The 12,181-nt window shown below is 39.7% G+C and overlaps 1 gene segment (V, D, J or C); it reads left to right on the top strand.

Annotated features, from left to right (window-relative positions):
• The first annotated feature begins 494 nt into the window (after positions 1-494).
• LOC129040065 (T cell receptor beta constant 2-like) overlaps positions 495-12,181 on the top strand; it is a 119,512-nt gene continuing 107,825 nt past the window's right edge. Inside the window, 2 exon segments of the C gene segment in view lie at positions 495-543; positions 680-971. Of these exon segments, the coding sequence occupies positions 495-543; positions 680-971 (341 nt within the window).

Raw genomic sequence — 12,181 nt, forward strand, 5'->3', positions numbered from 1 at the left:
ATTTCTGTTGTTTAAATGACCCAGTGTGTGGTGACTTATGGCAGCCCTTGCAAAATAATTCAACTGATCACATTGGCACCCTCTGCCTATCATGCAGCATAATTCCAGACTTGACGTAAAGCAAGTGTTCAGCCTAACCCACATGGTTTGTGCAAGCAGTCTAGGCACACTAAGCCATGCTTACCAGTTACTATGGTGGGAACACTCCCAAAATTCAAGTTTGCAGATGCAAATCAAGAGCCAACCATGCAAGCAGGCCCTTCTAAGGCCAGCAGACTCAGGCCCGCTGTGTCAACTATTTTCTATACATGCACATACACACAGTGACACTTCCATGAGCACAAGGGATATCCTTCACTCTCTAGCACCTCTAGACCCTTTCTAGTCTAGACAATGGCTGGGGGATTATGAGTGTGGGCTGGGACAATGACATCACAGACCATCAACCCACAGCCTGGTCCTGGGAGAAGACCTATTCTTTCTTCAAAGCAGCCATGGGAATCAGGCTCCTCTGTCACGTGGCCTTTTGTTTCCTGGCTGTAGGTGAGTCCTGGGAGTTGTTGGGTCTGGGATGTTGGTGGCAACCCCTGTCCTACTATTTTGAGGTCTTGTATACAAAGCTCTTTTCTCCTCAGGCTCCTTGATGGCCTCTTTTTCGCCCGCTTTCTGTCTCCCACAGGCCTCGTAGATGTGAAAGTAACCCAGAGCTCGAGATATCTAGTCAAAAGGATGGGAGAGAAAGTGTTTCTGGAATGTGTCCAGGATATGGACCATGAAAGAATGTTCTGGTATCGACAAGACCCAGGTCTGGGGCTACGGCTGATCTATTTCTCATATGATGTTAAAATGAAAGAACAAGGAGATGTTCCTGAGGGGTACAGTGTCTCTAGAGAGAAGAAGGGGCACTTCTCCCTGATTCTGGAGTCCGCCAGCACCAACCAGACATCGATGTACCTCTGTGCCAGCAGTTTATCCACAGCGCAGCACAGCCACATCCTCTCTGCACAAAAAGAGCAGACGTAAGAGAGAAGGGGCCCTAACTCAGGGCTGGTGCTGGCTCCAATGGCACATTCATGCTAAATAGAAAAAAAGTGGCCACTAAGGAGAAACTAGCTCCATAAGCACACTTCTTTGCAAGGAGAGAATGAGGTATTATTTTTCACCCCTTTACAAGTCAGGGACTGTTCTAGATTTAATTCCCCCAATCCAATGTGTTGTAAATTCACGAGTCCCAACAAAGAGGAGAAGTCCTCTTGCATATTCACACCGTAGCCCTGTTCTACCATTTCGTTAATTAATTTCACCTTCCCTTTTCTATCCTTGTCTCTCTTACTGTGCATTTTCTACTTTGCTTAGTGTTTTGCTCTTGGTTGAACTTTCACTAGAGGACATTAACATATTCTAAATTCTTTCGATGATTTTTACTGCCCGTGTGCTGATTCAAGAGAAAGTTTGTGGAATTTGAATTCTGTTCATTCAATTTAGAAAGAGAAAAACTCTGATTAAAACACATCTTCCTCCAGGTTCTCCGATCAATCATATTTTGCTGGAAAAAAATTCTGATCACAGAAGGTTTAAACTATGCTGCAGAAGGTGCTAGGAATTTGGTTATAACTGCACTCACAATCTTCTGGAAAAAGTGTGTATTTGTCTGTCTTTAAGAATAAAACATATGCTCTTCTGTCAGTAAAAATTAACAGTGCTTTGGAAATACAAATAAATGTAAAGCGTATTAGAAATCCCAAACTGCAGAGCACTTGCACAATTATTACTGGCAAGACAAAACAGGCATCTGAAAACATATTTTGATTCAGTGCTAAATTTTTGTGTGGAAGAAGTCAGAGAAAAAATTAAGTGAATGTCTATTACAATATTCAAGATTAAGTTTGTGTGAGACAGGACTTGAGCTGATTTTGAATACAAGTAAATGAGGGAAGAGAAACCATCAAAAGGAAGAAATACCCTGCAAATGTTTCTGTGAGAGATTCTACCGGAAGGAAGAGGAAGATTCTTTCCCTGAGGAAAGACAGGAATCACAATTCTCCTGGCTGAGGTCAACATCCAGAACAGAGAAAGCATATCTTCCCAGAATATCATTAAAATCCTTTCCCTTTTGCCCCACGAATACACGCTAGCGGTGCTTGCGGCTGCAGCGTTTCCCCTGAGATAACACACAAGGTTTGACACAAGAAATTCTTTCTCCACCTTCTAAACATTACAGTGCTTAACTCCTACATCCTGTTCAAGAAGGAGAATTCTGAGCACACGATTAGCCATAGAAACTTCAGACTGACATTGATTAAAAGGATGCTGAAAAAGCATTGTGAGCCAGGGCAGCAACGTCTCTGAGGTCGTCCACGCTCTGATGATGTCACACCTCTTGGCCCGCCTGGAAGACATTTCCCCAAGAGCATTACCACCAACATCAAAGAAACAAAACCCAACTGGTCACTGCAACTTTTGCTGCTCACACAATGATGAGGATGGCAAGATCTGCAGAGAACAGCAATATTTTTGTGTGGAATGTGATGTTTCACTTTCTGTTGTTCTGTGCTTTGAAATTTTCCTACACACAAAAATTATCGAATACTGATTATTATATACATTTCTGTGACGTTAGGATTAGAGGCAAGTTCTGTTTAGAAATAATTCCAAGAACAGTTTTTATATTTTATTTTCATGTTGATTATCAGTCAAATTTGCTTCAGCCTCAAAGGGCGTGTTTATGTCAAATTAAAGGAATGCGGCAGCGAGCCGCACTTTTTTTACTGAACAGGAAAAGAGTTAAATAACAGAACACTGTATCTACAGACTTTCATATTCAGTGAAACTTCAGGTTTTCTGAGAGTCCTACATTTTCCCACAGATTATTTGTTTCTTATAGCAAGTATTGCCCAGACTCAGAAGATCAACTGCAAGAGATGGGAACAGGTACCAGCACTTTGTGTCCATTCCCAGGGCTATGTGGGACCATTTCCATCACAGGGGTCATCACCCCAATTGAGTCCCTGGTAGAAAGAGTGCTATGCCAGACTCAGCTTCCCTTCTGGCATGGTTACCACCTGCTCCCTCCAACACAGCCTCACCTTGCTAAGAAAATGCAGCCCAGGGAGAGGGGAAGAACACATAAAAAAATGAAAATGAAAATCAGTAGAGATGGAGTATCAAACATCAAAGTGAGTAACAGAAGACATCTAAAGAGGACAAAAGGATTGTAGATTGGGATACGAGGTTTGAATTTAGAAAAAAAAATGAAAAAGTGTTCACTGGGGGAGTTCACAGTTTACAGAATAGACTTTTCTTCTTCTTCTTCTTCTTCTTCTTCTTCTTCTTCTTCTTCTTCTCTTCCTCTTCCTCTTCCTCTTCCTCTTCTTCTTCTTCTTCTTTTGAAATGGAGTCTCGCTCTGTTGCTGAGGCTGGAGTGCAGGCGCACAATCTTGGCTAATCGCAACCTCCACCTCCCAGGTTCAAGTGATTCTCCTGCCTCAGCCTCCAGAGTAGCTGGGATTACAGGCACATGCCACCATGCCTGGCTAATTTTTGTTATTTTTAGTAGAGATGGAGTTTCATTATGTTGGCCAGGCCAGTCTCAAATGCCTGACCTCGTGATCTGCCCACCTTGGCCTCACAAAGTGCTGGGATTACAAGTGTAAGCCACCACGCCCGACCCACATAATAGACTTTTAAAGGCACACAATAGATCATGGATGTTTACCATGAGGGTACAGAGAATAATTCAGAAAATGTAAACCATTATTTCACTAAACATACATAAACATACATCACATTAGGAGACCAACAAATTCACAGAACATAAAAATTGATACTCTAAATCTCTAAGTAAGCAATGTTTATTTATTTATTTATTTATTTATTTATTTTGTTTTACTTTAAGTTCAGGGATAGATGTGCAGAATGTGCAGGTTCGTTACATAGGTACACATGTGCCATGGTGGTTTGCTGCATCTATCAACCTGCCATCTAGGTTTTAAGCCCTATAAGCATTAGCTGTTTGTCCTGATGCTCTCCCTCCCCTCGCCCCCTGACCCCCAACAGGGCCTAGTGTATGTTGTTCCCCTCCCTGGGTCCACGTGTTCTCACTGTTAAACTCCCACTTATGCGTGAGAACATGCGGTATTTGGTTTTCTGCTCCCATGTTAATTTGCTGAGGATAATGTCTTCCAGCTTCATCCATGTCCCTGGAAAGGACACGATCTCATTCCTTTTCATGGCTGCATAGTATTCCATGGGGTATACGTGCCACATTTTCTTTATCCAGTCTATCATTGATAGGCCTTTGGGTTGGTTTTATGTCTTTTAAGCAATGTTTTAAATTATGTGATTTGGGAAAATATAACAAAATAAATTATTTTTTGTTGAATGGGAGTATAAACAGGGCTCTTTGCTGGGACATGGCTGGGAAGAGGTCTGGCCTCTTCCTGCAGGGAACAAGGAAAATTTAGAGAAGGAAGCAATTTTTTTTTCTCTAGAGTCCACTGAGATATCACAGGTAGTTTATACATATAAAATACAGCAGCCCTGACATACAGGTATTATTTTCTCCTAATTAAAAATAAATTTAAATAGGTGAAGTGTAATTAAACCTAAATTTAAATGACTTTCCTATAACCACACAGCTGAAAAGTTAGTGGAAAAGGCATGTTTCTATATTGTTTTTTAAATAATAAGATAATTGAATCCAAGATAGGTATATTTCCATCCTCAGCTGAATGGGTCCCAAGCCCAACCATTAGGGAAAGATGTAATCCACACAGCCAGGGAATTCTACCTTCTACCTTTGTAACAGCAAGATAGCCATAGCACCAAAGACATTTTTAATGTCTTAGCACAAACTTCCAACACCTCCATTTTGAAGTAGAAGGATGAAGGCTTGAGAGCAGAAACTGGGTGTTGTTAGTGACAGACAAGTGGACATAGTCATATTAATTGTGTGTTTTACAACATTCTTTGATAATCACAATTAAACCAGCTGTAGATACACTGTATCATCATTTATCTCCCATGTCACCATCATATCATAAGATTAACATTGACAACTTTGAAAATTTGCTGCTAAAATTAAATTATCTCAATTTTCCAGTATCCTCCTAACTGACCTAGCCACTTTTGTATGGCTTGAAAAATTGGGAAATGTCTTCTCATCTGTGCTAGATCTTCTTCAATTAATTTCAATTCATTAAAACAGAAATAGCAAGAAACTAAGAGTCAATGGGTTTTCTTCATCCCATCATTCCCTATAAAGGGCAGTGACAAGCACCTAGATATAACATAGATTTCGTCTGCCCTCTGTTGAGGGCGTCAGAACTGGCTCAGTTCACTCAGACATCAATGGCAGAAAGTTTAGGGAGATTTCCTTTATGCTCAAGCTTTCGGTAGAATAAACTGGTACCTGTTCTATCCAATGGATGCTGTCTTATTTAACTTGGAACACTGAAGGGGTACTATTCACTAATGAAAACATTAAAAAGCAGGCCATAAGATATTTTAAAGAAAGAGAAAATGTAATGAAGGATGTATAATCATTACATAGTGTATCAGTCTGTTTTCACACTGATGATAAAGACATACCCGAGACAGGGAAGAAAAAGAGGTTTAATTGGACTTAACAGTTCCACATGGCTGGGGAGGGCTCAGAATCATGGCAGGAGGTGAAAGGCACTTCTCACATAGTGGCAAAAAGAGAAAAATCAGAAAGAAGCAAAAGCAGAAACCCCTGAGAAACCCATCATATCTCATGAGACTTATTCACTATCATGCGAATAGCTCGGGAAAGACTGGCCCCCATGATTCAATTACCTCCCCCTGGGTCCCTCCCACAACACATGGAATTCTGGGAGATACAATTCAAGTAGAGATTTGGGTGGATACACAGCCAAACCATATCCTTCTGCCTCAGGCCCCTCCAAATCTGATGTCCTCACATTTCAAAACCAATCATACATTCCCAACAGTCCCCCAAAGTCTTAATTCATTTCAGCAATTACCCAAAAGTCCACAGTCCAAAGTCTCATCTGAGACAAGGCAAGTCCCTTCCACCTATGAACCTGCAAAATAAGCTAGTTACTTCCTAGACACAATGGGGGTACAGGGATTAGATAAATACAGCCATTCTAAATGGGAGAAATTGGCCAAAACAAAAGGGTTACAAGTCCCCATGAAAGTATGAAATCCAGTGGGGCAGCCAAATTTTAAAGCTCCAAAATGATCTCCTTTGACTCCAGGTCTGACATCCAGGTCACGCTGGGGCAAGAGGTGGGTTCCCATGGTCTTGGGCAGCTCCACTCCTGTGGCTTTGCAGGGTACAGCCTCTCTCCCAGCTGCTTTCACAGGCTGGCATTGAGTGCATGTGGCTTTTCCAAGTACATGGCACAAGTTATTGGTGGATCTACCATTGTGGGGTCTGGAGGAAGGTGGCCCTCTTCTCACAGCTACACTAGACAGTACCCAAGTAGGGACTCTGTGTGGGGTCTCCAATCTCACATTTCCCTTCTGTGCTGCCCTAGCAGAGGTTCTCTGTGAAAGCCCCGCCCCTGCAGCAAATTTTGCCTGGGCATCCAGGCATTTAAATACATCTTCTAAAATCTAGGCGGAGGTTCCCAAACCTCAATTCTTGACTTTTGTGCACCTACAGGCTCAACACCACATGAAAGGTACCAAGACTTCCACCCTCTGAAGCCACAACCTGAGCTCTATGTTGGCTCCTTTTATCTATGGCTGGAGTGGCTGGGACACAGGGCACCAAGTCCCTAGGCTGCACATGGCATGGGGACCCTGGGCCTGGCCCATTAAACCACTTTTTCCTCCTGGGCCTCCAGGCCTGTAATGGGAGGGGCTGCCATTAAGGTCTCTGACATTGCCTGGAGACATTTTCCCATGGTTTTGGGGACTAACATTAGGCTTCTTGCTACTTGTGCAAATTTCTGCAGCTGGCTTGAATTTCTCCTCATAAAATGAGTTTTTTTTTTTCCACTGCATTGTCAGGCTGAAAAATTATATAAACTTTTATGTTCTGTTTCATTTTTAAAATGGAATGCTTTTAATAGCACCCAAGTCACCTTCTGAATACTTTGCTACTTAGAAATTTCTTCTGCCAGATACCCTAAATCATCTCTCTCAAGTTCAAAGTTCCATAAATCTCTAGGGTGGGGACAAAATGCCACCTGTCTCTTTTCTAAAACATAACAAGAGTCACCTTTGCTCCAGTTCCCAACAATTTCCTCATCACCATCTGAAACCACCTCAGCCTGGACCTTATTGTTCATATCACTATCAGCATTTTTGTCAAAGGCATTCAACAAGTCTCTAGGAAGTTCCAAACTTTCCAACATTTTCCTGTCTTCTTCTGAGTCCTCCAAACTGTTCCAATCTCTGCCTGTCACCCACTTGCAAAGTTGCTTTCACATTTTTGGGTATCTTTTCAGCAATACCCCACTCTACTGATACCAATTTTCTGTATTAGTCCATTTTCATGCTACTGATAAAGACATACCTGTGACAGGGAAGAAAAAGTTTAATTGGATTTACAGTTCCACAGGGCTGCGGAGGCCTCAGAATCATGGCGGGAGGTGAAAGGCACTTCTTACATGGTGGCGGCAAGAGAAAAAAGAGAAAGAAGCAAAAGTGGAAACCCCTGATAAAACCATCAGATCTTATGAGACTTACTATCATGGGAATAGCACAGGAAAGACCGGCCCCCATGATTCAATTACCTCCCTGTGGGTCCCTCCCACAATGCATTGGAATTCTAGGAGATACAATTCAAGTACAGATTTGGATGGGGTCACAGCCAAACCATATCACATAGTATATATTGAAAATGTATAGTCAAGTATCTTGGATGAGATACACATTGCCAGATACCATACAGTTACCTGCCTAAGAAAAGAAGCCAATAATTATAGTCTGTTAATGGTAACATTAGACAGACAAATGGTTACATGGTAATGCCAGAGCCCGTGATTTGAGATGCTCTGACATGTGATGGGTCTCATACATCACATTCTTGTCTAAAAACAATAGCTAAGTGTTCTGAAGACCTTGCCCTCAATGAACTCATATTACTTCTTAATTATTGCCATTCTGCTTTACAAATGCTCAAAAATCTGCATATTTAATATTCAGTTATGAATATATTTTATGCACGTGTAGAGTGGCAGGATAAGAAGAGGGCTGATGTTAAATTTACTAACTTACAGTTTCTAGGTGTAGAACAATTGCTTGCCCATATCTGAACATTAAAGCTATATTTGTCCTTCTTCAAATTTTGCTTATACTGTCTCTTCCATTTTATTTATTAAAAATTATGACCAGAGAGAGTGTGTGTAGTTGATACCCAAAGCAGAAAATCGAGTTATAGATGACTAGTTTATAAATTAAACAGATATCCCTCACCCTCACCCTTCACAGACCATCTAAGCAATACATCAAATACTAGTAGCCAACATTCTTCTTTTTGACAGGAAACTAAAAGTTTATTCTAAGAAACTAAATAAGAAGATCTCAAGCCTTGGAATTACATGGCATATCAAGAGTGATATGAGATGCAGGGCTAAAGACAAAGAGAATAATTGATATATAAATATATAGTCTCATATAGTCAATTATCCAGTTTCTCTTGTTGAGAACTGTTAATGATATGAGATTTTATCATACTTGCAAGCTAAGAGCTTGACAGCATTCCATGGATGCTAGCAGAAGACAAGAGACTGCTGGATTACAGACAAAGTATTTTTAATACTCTCAACACAGCAGGCAGCATGAGCTTCATATGTCTATAAATGACCTGTGCCTGCCCCTCTGCCCAGTTCCCCAACAGTGACACAGAGCAGTTTCTGGATGCTGTGGCTTTTCCCAAACCTGATCAATCTTTGTCTCATGGGGGTACATTGTGTTCATTATCCTGGACAGCAAACAGATCCAGAGGGAGATGTTATCTCTGTCTTCCAGGCTGATTGCTATATAAACATTCTTGACAAGATAGTCCAAATGAAAAGTTGATATAAGTTGTGCAGAAATGTCAGAGACCCATGAAGAATTAACTCTCAATACCTCTCCACTACCTTTGGCACAGAACAAGTAGGTAACTATACCCACAGTAGCATAATAATATATTTTTATTTGAAGAAATTGAGCACCCCCCGAAAAGGGACTTACAAATACTGATATTTCAGTGTCCCTTATGAAACAACCGGTTCCCTGCCAAATCTCTTCAAGTAAAATCTCCTAGCAAACAAGTACCATCCATATTACCAGGCTTTCAGTCAGGTTTTTAGTGCTTTACTCTTAAAAATCAATATACAATCAAAGATCACTAGTATACAAAGTTTCTAACATAGAGAGAAATCAAAAGGAGACAGACATTAAAAGAAAGAAGAGAAAAAGAAAATAAAAAACAAGAAACAGAAAAAGGAAAGGAAATTAAATAAATAGTGGGAACAAAGAAAATTGACGCAAGCATATAAAACAAAGAAAAAAAGTGGACTTCTAAGTAGTAATCATGTAAATTCTTGTTTCTATCCCAGACAGATATAAGAAACACATCATCCTTAAAACAGAATAAGATAAAGGGGAGAAACTTTAAGAAAGCCAAAATAAATTTTTAAAATAAGAGTCAAAAGAAAACTTCATATAACATCCCAGAAAATAGAACAAAATGTTCAAGAAGTGAAATAACAGAAAACATGAAAGAAAATATAAGTGACTTGAAGGGTGAATAAAGGAGAGTCAATAACTGTCCAAGAGAAACTCCAGAAAAAAGAAAAAAAATTTTTTTAATTATCAGAGAAATAATACCATAAAAATTAGTTCCCAGAAATGAAAAAAAAATAAGCCTCCATATTTTAAAATGTCTGCTGTTGGCTGATTAATGTCAAACAACTGAAATGAAGGCATATCTTCATGATTTCAGAACACTGGGGATTAAATGATTCTAAACTACAAAAGACAGAGAAAATGTTAAAAATCAAAATTATACTTAGAGAAAAGCAATAAATAAATGCAAAAGTGGAATGGCATCACATTTCTACACAGCAACACTGAATTCCAAAAAAAAGGTGCAAGAAATATCAATAAAATTCCGATAGAAAATCATTTTAATCTTAGATTTCTCTACTAACCCAATATATCAATAAAATGCAAATAAAAAGACATTTTTAATTATGTTAGGATCCAAAACATTTACCTCCATCTCAAGCTTTGTTAGGAAATTACTGGCTAGTATGTCTCAGCAAACTGAGAAAACAAACCAAAAAGAAAAAAAAATGGGGTCCAGGAAATAGAAACTCTCATTCAGAATAATAAGAAAGAAAAGTGCCAGGATAAAAGCTGGGCAGTGGAACTAATTAGCAACTAGCCCAGACTAAAGCAGAGGGATTCCATGGTTGCATTTTCAAATAGTGCCAAAATGTAGACTATGGATCTATTAAATGATACATCTGAGTAACTCATCCACAATTTTGTAGTATCAGTTTGCACGGCCTGTCAAAAATCCAGATCCATCCTGGAGAAGGTGATTCCATTAAAAAGAATCCAGATTATTCAGCAATATCAAATATAGGTAGAAACCAAAAGACAAAAATCTGCTGATTTTTCAAATCATTAAAAAGATTGATGCAGTTCTTGTAATGGCATCATAATTCTTATAAGACCCATGCTCCCACAAGCAACAAATATAAACTCAGGACAAACATTTTTTTTTCTTTTTTTTATTATTATTATAATAATACTTTAGGTTTTATGGTACATGTGCGCAATGTGCAGGTTAGTTACATATGTATACATGTGCCATGCTGGTGCACTGCACCCACTAACTCGTCATCTAGCATTAGGTATATCTCCCAATGCTATTCCTCCCCCCTCCCCCTACCCCGCAACAGTCCCTGAACTGTGATGTTCCCCTTCCTGTGTCCATGTGTTCTCATTGTTCAGTTCCCACCTATGAGTGAGACTATGCGGTGTTTGGTTTTTTGTTCTTGCGATAGTTTACTGAGAATGATGATTTCCAATTTCATCCATGTCCCTACAAAGGACATGAACTCATCATTTTTTATGGCTGCATAGTGTTCCATGGTGTATATGTGCCACATTTTCTTAATCCAGTCTATCATTGTTGGACATTTGGGTTGGTTCCAAGTCTTTGCTATTGTGAATAATGCCGCAATAAACATACGTGTGCATGTGTTTTTATAGCAGCACGATTTATAGTCCTTTGGGTATATACCCAGTAATGGGATGGCTGGGTCAAATGGAATTTCTAGTTCTAGATCCCTGAGGAATCGCCACACTGACTTCCACAAGGGTTGAACTAGTTTACAGTCTCACCAACAGTGTAAAAGTGTTCCTATTTCTCCACATCCTCTCCAGCACCTGTTGTTTCCTGACTTTTTAATGATTGCCATTCTAACTGGTGTGAGATGGTATCTCATTGTGGTTTTGATTTGCATTTCTCTGATGGCCAGTGATGGTGAGCATTTTTTCATGTGTTTTTTGGCTGCATAAATGTCTTCTTTTGAGAAGTGTCTGTTCATGTCCTTCGCCCACTTTTTGATGGGGTTGTTTGTTTTTTTCTTGTAAATTTGTTGCAGTTCATTGTAGATTCTGGATATTAGCCCTTTGTCAGATGAGTAGGTTGCGAAAATTTTCTCCCATTTTGTAGGTTGCCTGTTCACTCTGATGGTAGTTTCTTTTGCTGTGCAGAAGCTCTTTAGTTTAATTAGATCCCATTTGTCAATTTTGGCTTTTGTTGCCATTGCTTTCGGTGTCTTAGACATGAAGTCCTTACCCATGCCTATGTCCTGAATGGTAATGCCTAGGTTTTCTTCTAGGGTTTTTATGGTTTTAGGTCTAATGTTTAAGTCTTTAATCCATCTTGAATTGATTTTTGTATAAGGTATAAGGAAGGGATCCAGTTTCAGCTTTCTCCATATGGCTAGCCAGTTTTCCCAGCACCATTTATTAAATAGGGAATCCTTTCCCCATTTCTTGTTTTTCTCAGGTTTGTCAAAGATCAGATAGTTGTAGATGTGTGGCGTTATTTCTGATGGCTCTGTTCTGTTCCATTGATCTATATCTCTGTTTTGGTACCAGTACCATGCTGTTTTGGTTACTGTAGACTTGTAGTATAGTTTGAAGTCAGGTAGTGTGATGCCTCCAGCTTTGTTCT

The sequence above is a fragment of the Pongo pygmaeus genome, chromosome 6 (genome assembly GCF_028885625.2).
Source record: "Pongo pygmaeus isolate AG05252 chromosome 6, NHGRI_mPonPyg2-v2.0_pri, whole genome shotgun sequence".
NCBI classification, from domain to species: Eukaryota; Metazoa; Chordata; class Mammalia; order Primates; family Hominidae; genus Pongo; species Pongo pygmaeus.